This window comes from Labrus bergylta, chromosome 2, assembly GCF_963930695.1.
Source record: "Labrus bergylta chromosome 2, fLabBer1.1, whole genome shotgun sequence".
Classification (NCBI taxonomy): Eukaryota; Metazoa; Chordata; class Actinopteri; order Labriformes; family Labridae; genus Labrus; species Labrus bergylta.
In genome coordinates, this window is record NC_089196.1 from 29,388,252 (window position 1) to 29,401,431 (window position 13,180).

General features: G+C 40.0%; 1 protein-coding gene across 1 annotated transcript; it reads right to left on the reverse strand.

The window, feature by feature from the left end:
- Nucleotides 1-8,764: 8,764 nt before the first annotated feature.
- Nucleotides 8,765-13,180, reverse strand: LOC110002289 (trypsin-1-like). Its single transcript, XM_020657874.3, has 5 exons — nt 13,025-13,180; nt 11,345-11,507; nt 9,771-10,042; nt 9,099-9,256; nt 8,765-9,003 (listed from the first exon to the last, which is right to left on the reverse strand). The coding sequence occupies exons 1-5, from the start codon at nt 13,059-13,061 to the stop codon at nt 8,845-8,847; spliced, it is 789 nt and encodes a 262-aa protein (XP_020513530.2). The 5' UTR covers nt 13,062-13,180; the 3' UTR covers nt 8,765-8,844.

Sequence of the window (13,180 nt, forward strand, 5' to 3'; positions counted from 1 at the left end):
AAGAGATAAAGGACTGTGCATCATGTTCGGGGAAAAAAAACATTTGAACTTTACGAGGTCAGAGCACCTTTTATCTTAATGCAAATGTCTGTCTGTGTCAAGATAATTTCATTTTTTCAGAATATCTGTGTGAAACCTTTGCTGCATGTCAGCTTCCATATTTAGAACTAAATTCACATTTACAGACACTAAACTAATCGGCTCTCATTCACAAAACGTAATAAACTCGACTGTATTTATTTGTTATTCAGATGTAACGTCGTGTTGTAATTCTGAGACATCATGACACCATCTTTAGTCACTAAGACGATATACTTTATTAAACCCACGAGGGGAAATTCAATTTTTACACTCTGATATTGAAATATGTTGCACACACAGGCTGAAAAAAGGCACATGCACAAATGAAGAGATGTCAGAGTGAGGGGGCCGCACACAGCAAGCGCTGTGTTAGTGACTTCTGATGGTCTCACACCGCAGCCTCTACCAGCAGTGTGAGAATGTGTAGGTGTGACCTGAGGTGTAAAAGCACTTCTGAGTATTCAGAAGACTAGAAAAGAAGTGAACAGTGAAATATCTTTTCTTTTCTCTCTTCTGAATCATGAACACTGTTTTGATAACTCAATAGTAAGTAAGTCAAACTTTATTGATTTTAGCCCATTTGATCTTTTTCTGTTGTGTCATGGTTTGGAAACCTCTCTGAACCAGATCGTGAGGTGGGTCCAGTAAGCTGAGTCTGGAGACTTTGAACACCAGGCAGGTGGAGCAGGTGGATCACCAGCTCAATCTTTAGAGATGAGTCCCCCTCCTCTGCATTTGTGAGTTTGAGCCTCTTCCTTCTGGACGAGAGACTTTTAGTTCCAAAGTGCAGAACGAAGGGCTCCCCATGTAACTTTACTACACGGGGGAGTGAACAGCTAGACCATCTGCGCACCAATGAAACTGAGAATGTTGTAAATACAAATGAGGTCCACTAAAGGATTACAAGCACATGTTTGATAATCGAGGAATATTTGTTTGGCTTTGAATAGAAACGTATGTCAGCCTCGAACTCAGACACTGTGAAGGTGTACGTGTAAAACATGACCTCTCAAAGACTTACACTGAATGTGTGCATGATTGCCGTTTGATCTGACTTTGCTGTTACTTTCAGAGGAAACATGCTGGTCTGGTTTTACATAATAAGCTGGTGTTTGTGTCTGGGGTAATGCAAATGTAGTTCAGGTTAAAAAATCAAGTTCTAATATGATGTTTGTTCACCGGTTCGGTTTAAGGATTTTAAACATGAATCACATGAAATGTTCAACAAAAGAAACAGTGGGAAACCATCATGTCATGGTAGTAAAAACAATTTTATTATCTTCCAAAATTAAAGACCATGATTATCGATTCCTTTCACAAATTAATTCAGCAGTTCAGATTTCAAAATAAAAGACATGTAATCAACAGAAATAAAGGAATCAAATTCAGATGAAAACAAACAAACAGGTTTCTGTGCGGTGACAGAGAGAAATGGACTTTGACACAAATAGGCAGCTGAAGCTTTCTGACAGAACAAAGAGCAGAATCTAAACACCTGCAGCATCAGACGAGACAACGGATCACAGCAGCTTTTCAAAATAAAAAAAAATATCACAGACAATAAAAGCGCAGACACATTATTCATTGTAAGATTGACCAATAGGAGAAGACGAAAGACTCGTTCACATTTCTATGAGTCCAATATTCAAATATTACACTTGTGCTGTCGTCGTGTTTGAAAGGTGTCGCTCACATTACTTTGTGTCTCTTGTCCTTAAAATCAGTCAAGAGACTTCCTGTTCTCCAGGTGGACCTTTTTATGGCCAGATAAATTAAAAACTTTAATACAAATAATTTAAAAAAAAACTCCTCATAATTTTGAAATTTGAGCTGATAACATAAAAACTCTTACAGGAAGTTAGAAACCAGGTCCAACAAACACACATTGTCCAGCATGTGTAAACCCTTAAAAGCCAATTTGTCAATTTTTTCACATCCTTACAAAACAGATTTTTCTCTTTACACTGACACACATATTTACTGGAGTGTATTTCCCCGCCTGTCCCGACCTTTAGATAAAAGTGTTAAATAATTCAATCTAATTACTGTAGATGGTTGACTCTTTTTGGGCAGCACCCGTGAAACGTAAAGATAATGTCCACTCTGATCGCTGATGTCTTTTTGCTTCAACATGAGAGAAAATCAAAATAAGAATAAAACACTGTTTCATATTAAAATCTATCACTGATACGTCTCTGTTAGATGAAATGTAAGGGCTTTAAATGGCGTCTAGTGTCTCATCCTTTACATCCGGAGGAAACCTTTCAGCCTGTGTGCATTTTGAAAGGTTTGAAACATTTTGTGAAAGTTGTGGAACCTCGGCATCAAGAGCGGCTGAAGCTTTTATGTTGGAAAAAAAACCCGTTAGAAAAGCATTTAAGAGGAGACCTTTCCATGAACCTGCCAGGTGACTCAATGACACATTTTTATGGAGCAAAGCATTCTGATCATTTCCCTAAATTAAGCATCCTTTCATATGAAACACTACAGGACTGACTGACGGAGATGTGCTGCAGAGTCTGTTATGAAGGAGTTCTCTCACTTGATCAGATAATTCAACGTTTTCATCCATCGTAACCTGATAAAGGTCCACACAGCATCATTTATACTGCATTTGAGTCGCTACAGAGTGAACATATCAGCATATCTAATCACATATTATAAATCTGTTGATTTGTAATGAGGAAGTTTTATCCCTCATCACATAGTGTGAAAAATTACATCTGCATATGTCTGCCTTTTTATCTGGTCTTTTGGAATAAAAAAGCATTGTGCATGAAGTTGTAAATATTTTCAACTCTAATCCCTAAAACCTTGAATCGTAGTAAATTCAAATGTAGAAAATGCCACAGAGAAATAAAACCATTACAGGATGCAGATGCTATGCTAGTGAAATCAATCCCCTTGAACGCGAGTCTTTCATGCAGAAATGTCCGTCTTGGTTTCTCTTGTGTTGACTGTGTTTGGAGGGTTTTGCATTAACCTGTTATTGTGCTGAGATGTACAATCAGTTCTGCTTTGAAGTGTGTGGAGTGTGTTGGCTCCTTCGGCAACTCCAGACCTGCAACAGAATTTCAACCTTCGCCTGGCTGAGCAGCATGCCTTCCATCCCGGGGTCCGCCTCTGAGGGGGGGGAAATGGTTGTTTCAACACACATCAACATTTCACAATCTCAGCTCTTCAAATGTCAGGATATGAAACTTGAGCTCTCTGTCCTTCACTGAACAAAGCTCTGCAAACTAAGAGTAGGAAATAGAGCGAGTTCTTTACCCTCTGTCTGAGCGCCGTCTTCATGAACATCCATCACCTCCAGCTCTTTACCCTCAGTCAGGTTATTCTTCAGAAGTTTACTGGTATCTGCCTCGCCCTCCTCTGTTGTAACAGCTCCCTCTGGTGGTGACAAAATGTCCTGCTTCTCTGCAGTAGCTGAGGGAACGGCAAGACCCTTGGCTGGGGTCTGGTCCAGTGGAGCATCAGCAGCTGGAAAACAACAGAGCACGAACATGAGGGAGTGTGTGTAAACATATTTGTGCGTATAGTGTTGGAAAATGTATTTCTGAGTAACCAGGACATCCAAGTGTTTTACCTCTGTCCACTATGATCTCGTTGGTTAGTAGTTCAGGCAGATCTTTGTCTTTGGGTTGAGAGAGGCTCGGTGTGTGGCTCACCACAGTGGATGTCTTAACTGCATCAGAGCCAGTCATGACTGCTCCGTCCACTGCATTTTCCTGCAGCAAACAGACACCACAAAAACTCAGTGTCAAAAACAGAGAAGTGGGAAATACATGTGCAAAAGTGGGAAAGCTCAAAGCTAGTCAATTTCTTAAAGATTTAAGAACTTCTTTCACTTCCTTTGTTGAAAGACTGTTTTTCAATGATCTGTGGACAATCAAGAGATTTTCTCATTTTATTTTACAGCTCCACATGTCAGTAAATGAGGGTCATCATCACAATACCAGAATTTTAAATTTTGATACGATTCTTGTAAAAATAAAACAATTTTGTTCCGTGGTTGATACCAAGGCAACAACAATGTAAAGCCTAGATCCCCAGTGTTGAGTAATTTCTTGATTTTAATAGTGTTTGTATTGACAAAATAACAATAATCACAAATAGCAAAGATTGTAAGCAAACTCCTTTAAATGCTGATGGAATACCTTTTTGTTTAGCTTCGTTTGTACAATAACGTAAAGGTCTCATATTACGCAAAATCTAATTTACCATGTTTTTCTAACACTGATAAGTGACTCTAGTCTGTCTACAAAACCCCCAATTATGAGAAAAGTCCATCCTCTCCATCTTTTCCCTGCTCCACTTTTCAGAAAATGTGTGCTCAAACAGGCCGTTTGGAGATTTTCCCTTCATGACATCACAAAGGGCAGTAGCCCCTCCCCCAGGTGGGTGACACTCCCACAGCTAAGTGTTTGTTCTGCCCTCTGAGTCTGCCTTCTCACTGTAAACAATAGGACATGGAGCGAGAAGACCGAGTACACCCGAGCCCTTCCAGAGAGGGGGCGTGGTCAGACACAGCTCATTTACATTTAAAGGTACAGACACAGAAACAGCCTGTTCTGAGCAGGGCTGAAATAGAGGGGTTTATAGACATGATCAAATACAGGATCAGAGTGGATTTAAAACAACAAACTTCTCACACATGTTTTGAGGAGCTCTGAGACTTATTTAAACTGGTTGAAAAGAATGACAATATGTGACCTTTAAGTCGTTTTAAATTCAAAAACTCTCACCACTGGCTGAGCGCTCAACTATCCTACCGGTTAATAGCAGGGTTGCAAATCGTTTAAACCTGTTTTCACCTCTTGGAGACTCCCAAAAACAGACTGTGTCTCTTACATCAGAGGCAGAAGTAGAGGCAAGGTGGGCAGAACACTTCAACGAGGTCCTAAACAGACCCCCACCAACAGCAGAAGCAGAGATACAGGAACCTGAGACTACCCTTGATGTTAACACTACACCACCAGAAGAAAAATAAATTGTTTCAGCCATCAAATCACTCAAAAATGGAAAAGCCCCTGGGCAAGACAACCTGAATGCAGAACTGTTCAAAGTACATCCAGAACTTTCAGCAAAACTACTCAAACCACTCTTCACATCCATATGGGAGGGGAAGACGATACCAAACGATTGGTCAAAGGGTGTAATCGTAAAGATCCCCAAGAAAGGATCCCTAAAAAACTGTGACAACTGGCGTGGAATTACCCTTTTGTCAATTCCAAGCAAAATCATCCTCATCATAAAGGGTTTTTACACCAACTTCACATGCCAAGTAGGAAACAGCAACCACACTTTTGAAGTCAAGACTGGAGTGAGGCAAGGATGCGTGATGTCAGCATTACTCTTCAATACTGTCATAGACTGGGTGATGCGAAGAACAACCGAAGATCAACCTAGAGGCATCAGATGGACACTATTTACAACTCTTGAAGACCTAGACTTTGCAGACGACTTGGCACTGGTTTCCCATACCCACCAACATGTGCAAGAAAAAACATCCTGTGTCAACAGATTTGCACAACAAATAGGACTGAACATAAGCCTGAAGAAAACAGAGGTGATGACCTTAAACACACAAAATCCCCCACCTATACAAATAAATGGAGTAAATATACCCACAACAGAGGAGTTTTCATATCTAGGAAGCACTGTTAGATATGATGGAGGAACAGGCAATGACATCAAAAGCCGACTCAACAAGGCAAGAAACACATTCAGAATGATGAACAATGTGTGGAAGTCCACGAAGTACAGCATCAACACCAAACTCAAGTTGTACCAGAGCTGTGTTCTCTCCACCTTACTATACAGCTCTGAATGCTGGAGGATGACAGAGAAAGACCTTTCCAAGCTCTCGGCATTCCACACAAGAAACCTCAGAAAAGTCCTACGTATCTTCTGGCCTAACACCATCTCCAACCAGCAATTACTTGCTCGGACCAACCAAGAAAGTATAGAGACCATCATAAAAAGAAGGCGGTGGAGATGGATTGGACACATCATGCGAAAAGAACAGGATTACATTACTAGAACTGCCCTACACTGGACACCTGAAGGCAAACGAAAGAGAGGACGACCCAAAGAAACCTGGCGTCGAACAGTGGAGAAAGACACTCCTGCACGCAGCCTCCCTTCCTTTAAAAGCCAACCTCTTCATCTCCCCCTCTTAGAACCAAGCACCGAACCTGGGAGGACAGAGCCTTCTCCATAGCTGCCCCCTCCCTCTGGAACTCACTCCCCACACACATTCAACACTGCACCGACCCTCCTACTTTCAAATCACTTATCAAAACTCACATCTTCAAACAAGCTTTTAATGTATGATTGTGATGTATTTTCTGTTTTCTATAGTTTACCTTTATTGTTGTTATCTTTATTGTTGTTATCTTTACGATTTGTTTGTAATACTGCGATATCCGTTAGTCTGTCCTTACTGTGCTATTCTTTATGTTTTAACTATTGTAAAGTGTCTTTGAGTTTTTAAAAAGCGCTTATAAATAAAAATGCATTATTATGTCATTGCCACAGACAGTAGAAATAGATCATCAATTATCAATTATCATCGTTAATTGCTGTCAGTGACTTGTATTTAGGGATATCTTAAGATAAATGCCAAATGTAAAATAAATGAAATACAGTAGAATCCCAAAAAGACCTGATCACAACCGAAACTCTGAATAATAGAAGATATTGCGGCTAAGCCTAAACCTAAAGCCACTGAGGGGCTACATAGACGGGCTAATTTAGCCTATTAATTGATGCTCCTCAGCGTAAGATTGCGATAATAAGACAGTCCAATATCTTCTTCTTTTAAGGAATATTTATTTGTAATTCCATCGTTGTCTTCATTAATGTAATATGTGCGATGTTCCATTCAGATTCACTCTGTTACCTCGCAGCGTGGTGTACAGCGGTCAAAAAAAGTGTATTTGCTCCCCGTCTAGCAACACCTGACACCCCAGCGAAAGTTCCTACCTATACATAGTATCACATTAACTTAAAGGCGACACCTGCTGGAACAATTTACGTTTTGCACTTCCTAAACATGGCTCCTACAGAAGACATAGAGAGGTACTAAAGATGTTTGTGTCAATTCTATAAATAAATAAATGTTGGAAGGTGAAAGATGACATTACAAGAACCGAACAGCTAACCAAGGAGGGATATATAAACAATATTACATTTACAAAAAGATGACATGTGCACTGTCAACACAACACAGAGAGATGTGACAAAGAAACCAGAGAATCACAAATGGACCTGAACGAGTGACAACACTCACATCTGTTTGTTTGTCTGTGTGTGTGTGTGTGTGTGTGTGTGTGTGTGTGTGTGTGTGTGTGTGTGTGTGTGTGTGTGTGTGTGTGTGTGTGTGTGTGTCTGTGTGTGTGTGTGTGTGTGTGTGTGTGTGTGTGTGTGTGTGTGTGTGTGTGTGTGTGTTTCTGCCTGTGTGCAAGTTAAAGATGCGTCGAGGTGCTTTTGTACAAAGAACTGTCCTATGAGAACTTTTATATGCTGCCTTCAGAATTTGAACATCTTGAAAAAGTACGGCTGTAATGGAAACAGGTGCATATCATTCAATCATATGAGATCTTTCAATGTATTTATGTGCTTATCTGAATAAAAATGATGAGTCTGAAATGTCTACAGTGTCTTGTCATACCTCGTTATTTGTATTGGAAGCCCCCCTGCAGTGCGTTACATTTACATGTTACTAGGAGGTGTGGTGTTCATTCACCTGGGGGAGGGGCTACTGCCCTTTGTGATGTCATGAAGGGAAAACTGGGCACACATTTTCTAAAAAAAAGAAGCAGGCAAAAGACAGAGAGGATGGACTTTTCTCATAATGATGGTGTTTGTAGACAGAATAGGGATGCAAGGTAGTGTTAGAAAAACATATTAAAGGAGGACATATTATCCCCTTTTTCCACCTTTTCAAACAGTCCCCCTGTGGTCTAAATGAAACATCTGTGCTGTGCTTTGTCCAAAATATAACATGAATTAAGCACCAGAGGAGGTCTGTGACCATGTATAAACCAGCTCTCTCAGAACGCTCCGTTTTGGTGTGCGTGTCTCTTTAAATGAAATGACCCCCCCCTGAGTTTTCCTGGTAGACATCACTCCTCTGTAGTGAGAATAAAAAATGGCGGACCTGCGCAAAAGTTTTGTTCTAGGCTGGGGGTGGAGTCCATGGGTGGAGATACCAGGGGAGGAGGGGGGGATTTTTTTTAACCAGAATCCCACTGTGACATCACAAGGAGAGCACATTTGAAACGGAGCATTTTTCTCTATGTTGTAAGACTTATGCAGACCACAAACAAAGGACTGGATGGATTTATTTCACATTTTGTGGGTCAGTAGACACTCAGGTTACCCAAATATATGTTTAAAAACACTGTAGAAGAGGATTTTTCATAATATGTCCCCTTTAAGGTGCATTTTGCATTTTATGTGACATTTAAATATCTTCTTGTGATGTGGGACGGGACTTTAGAACTTGGGGTGTCATGAACCCTGAGTGTGATGTATCTTTATTCTCAATTTGTCGTTGGACTGAACTCTTGAATCTTTACAAGTTTAAGACCAGAATTGAAAAGGCATGAAAGCTTTTTGCATATCAGACAGTTGACATTCAAATGTTTGGGAAACACAATAAAGACTTCACATGAGCTTTGAGAGACCACATTGCTTTAATTAAAAAGGAAAATGAAATGACATACATTTAGTCATTTTTATGGTGATATCTCATAATTAATGCGAGTGTTCATTTTCCTTCATGATTTTTTCAATCCACTCCTTGTAGGGGCAGATATCCATCATTACGATGGGGTTGGCACACTTATCAGTCGGGTTGCTGACAATGACCCCGTGTAAATGGCCTTCATACACCACAGCGGAACCCGAATCGCCCTGCAGGAGAGAAAGCGCAAGACTTTTTAAATACGTCAAGTTACAATCAGACTTTTGATGGATAAGACTTTTAAAAGTATAAACAGTTTTCTTACATAGCAGGACATCACTCCAGGTTTAAAGGCACACATGGTGTTGGTTTTATCGCTGTTGTATTGGTTATCAGGCTTATCATTCTCGCCACATTCTTCCATGAATGTGTCGGCACACATCAACTTGCTTGACTTGATGAACTTTCTGAACCATTCTTTCTCTGAGGGTTTAAAGGAACAGAATTAGAAAAGTGACTTTCACCTGTGAGTCTAGTAAAGGTGGGAAAAAATATTGACACGTCGTGAGATGCAATTATCAAATCAAGTCAGCCGAATTTTGATAGGCCCACAACCGATTTCCATGCTAATTTGACTCGCCACATTACTACGTCATGACTCATCACGGTGGCGTTTAGAAATATGAGTGAGGGTAACAGGGACAGAAGTGCATTGTGGGATAATGTCAGGCAGTGGTGAATAGAAGTTAAGAGATAGAGCGTGATAAAAAGGTGAAACTGAGACCAAATTAAAGTGATCAAGAAGTTGATCCTGAAATGTGACCGTTATTAAGGGCGTTTTATATTCTTCAGTCAATTCAGTTAAAATGTCTTGTTGTGTTGTGTGTCGTATCGTATCATGTCATGTTGCAGGCTACTGTATCATGCCGTGTCTTGTTGTGACTTGTTGTTTCTTGTTGTGCTGTGTCGTTTTGTAACATGTCATTTTTTTTCTCACTTTTTCCCTCTTTGTCAGGTCCTGAGCCTCCAACCTGAACCGTTTTTTTCAGTTCTGGTCTTGTACATTCCCCAGCAGGAAGCTCCAGTGTGGGAAGTTTAGCTGAAGCCTTCTTAGTCAGCTTAATGAGCATGATGTCGTGGAGTTTCCCTTCCGCATCTTTTTCAAAGAAAAACTGCTGGCTGATATCTATGTCTTGCTTGTCTTTTACGAAAAACTCTTTGGAAGCAAATGATGCATCATAGTTAACGCCGAGCTTCACCTTCAGCTCCCTGCAAAACAACAACAGAAAAGTAACTTCAATAAAATCATTTAAACATTTTCCTTTTTCTTTTTGGCTGATTCAATGTAATATCGTTATTTTTTTAGACCTAATGTAGACTATGAAACAGAGTGTGTTCCTTGAAGGGCAGGTTTAATTTAATTTTAAGCTGCACTATTTTGTGAAAATCTATAAACACTTTTGTTTTTAAATATATTAATTGCTCTTGTTATGCCAAGTTTTGTATTACAATTTCAAGTCACTATGTTCCAGTATATATTTTTTTTATATCCTCCACACTTTTATTTCCTCACGCCTCGACTGCTGTAAATCATGATACATCTGTCTCAGTAAAATAAAACAATCCAATTCACACTTAAATATAATATAAATCAAGTATATCCTCTGAAAATAACTCTGTGAGTCATGACTGTCTACAATGGGTGTGACACCCGAGTCCCACTGTCTGTGATGTTTTCAGAGTTTTCAGAGTCCTATCTTTAGTTTGTTTTCATCGTCGGGACGGCCGGCTGACTCCTCCCCTCACTTATAAAAGTTGTTTAATTGAGGGACTAGAGAAAAGAAGAATAACATACTGTACTCACGGCTTAACTGTGTTTCTAGATCACGCTCATTTCAGGTAAATTTACATGCAGTGTGAAGATACCAGCATAATAAAGATCGCTAGCATTAGCATGCTAACACAACAATACAGCGCGAGTTGTTTTGGTTTCATGCTGGTGCTCAAGGGCGACATCTGCTGGATGAAAAAACATATAAAGTCTTTAAACGCTCAGCAACTATAGGAAGGGCCCTATAAAGTTATTAAAATCAACAGGCAGACAGTGAAGGGATAGCATGTGTTGCCCATGGCAACAATAAACATGTCTAAAGTATTTTAGTAGGCCTATTTTCTTGTATTCATTTATTTTCACAGTCAGGAAAAAAGACATAATCAACAAATAACAAAGAAGACAACATTCAGTGCAGGAAAAGGCAGAAAACTCAAAGAGATTATTTGAAGCTACCACCTAAATAATGCAAAAATATCAAATTAAAAAACAACAACGAAACAAAACATCATAATTAAAATGCAGAACTAAAAAGGTTTTAGTTTTCAGAGCCCTCAGACTTCAGAACAGCCTGCCAGAGGAGCTCAGACCTGCAGAGTCAGTCCTTCCTTTTATTACAGAAAGCTTTAACTCTGGGATTTTATTTTCAGTCTTTTATTGTCTGTTGTGAAGCTGTGTTGAAAAGTACACAAATAAAGTATTATTATTATTATGTGTGACACAGCGTTGATGTCTCTTACTGTTGTCCACAGTGGGCCGCAGTGAGGACCCAGAGACTGTTGAGCAGGGTGCCCCCGCAGGTAGTCTCTTTTTGCTTGGCCGTGATCTCAACATGGTACTGCCTGTCCTTCTTACATTTCAGACTCCCGACGATCCTCTTCTCAATGGAAGCCAACGCGGCTCCTGACAGATGGAAGAAGAAAATAATTCTGTGTGAACGAGTCGAGTTCAAGCTCAGACATAAAGGATGAATGTCAGAGCAGGTGACGATAAAGACGGGCAAATGATGTGGAACACAAGGCAAACAGAAAGGTTTGTAGGGATACATCTGAAAGAAAACAGTATGTTACATAACATATCTCACTTTAATCAAAATAGCCTCTATGAGCCCTTCCAGTCCGGTTTCCGCCCCCGTCACAGTACAGAAACTGCTCTACTAAAAATCACCAACGATCTCCTCATTGCTTCTGACTCCGGCTTACTTTCCATCCTCATCCTTCTTGACCTGAGTGCAGCCTTTGACACTATCTCACACCCCATCCTCCTCATAGGAGAGTATTGTCACCAGAACCCCCTCATACCATCACATCACCCCCATCCTACAGCAACTACACTGGCTCCCGGTGAAGCAAAGAATCATCTTCAAACTCCTCCTGTACACCTTCAAGGCCATCCACAACCTCGCCCCTCCATATCTGTCTGACCTTCTTACAATCGCCACTTCAGCCCGCTCCCTCAGATCCTCCTCCTCCATCCACCTCACCGTGCCCTTTGCCCGCCTCAGCATCATGGGGGGCAGAGCTTTCAGCTGCTCTGCTCCCCAGCTCTGGAACTCTCTGCCACCGGACATTTGCAATATTGACTCTCTCCCCATCTTCAAATCCAGACTCAAAACCCATCTGTTCAAGATCGCCTACTCACTCTGACACTTTAAACTGCAATTCCACTGTCCACAATTCCTTTGTCCACGATTCCATTTCTTTACTGTATGCTGTTTTTTTTATCCATCGCTGTTTTTAAAATGTTGATTGCTGTACAGTGTCCTTGTGTGTCCTGAAAGGCGCTTATAAATCAAATTTATTATTATTATTATTATACTAGTAAAAGAAAAAAAGAAGAGAGGATCGGGAGTTCATGTGTGTGTATGCTTGGATATCTATTTGACTACAGGCCCCATGTGTGGAGCCTGTAGTCCTCCCAGGTTCATAGCCGACCTGTGGCTCTTTTCCCGCATGTCATTCCCCACTTTCTCTCCCTCCCTGATTTCCATTCCTATCACTGTCCCCATTAAAGGCACAAAAATCCAAAAAAGAAATCTTTAAGAAAAAAAAAAGTTGAATTTTTAAATTAAAGGTTTTGGATGTTGGATAGTAACACATAAATAAAAATGCTTAAACACATAAAATAATACACTACATATACTGTGTATACACATTTATATCCATGCATCCACATAAACATGTATACAGACAAAATTACCCAAACATCATCATTATATAATTTATAATGATTTATTTACAAATTTACAAATATATAACATGATATAAATATTTAGAACGATTTAGAAAATAGGGAAAACGTTCGGTTTTTTAACCTTTTATTTCTTCTTCACCTTTAAACCAACTTTAATAAAAATGCATGCTGGAGAAAGTTGTAACAAATAAAAACATTTTGGATAGAAGTTGATAGAAAACACTCACCAGCCGATAACAGAATGAAGACAGCGCAGAGCTTCATGGTCGTCCCTCTGATCACTTTGGGTGGTTGACTCCCTGATGTCTTCTGATGGATTATATTCTGCTTTCCTCTCTGGGTATTTATACACAGGAGGTCTGAGACGTGAGGGAGGGGCAAGC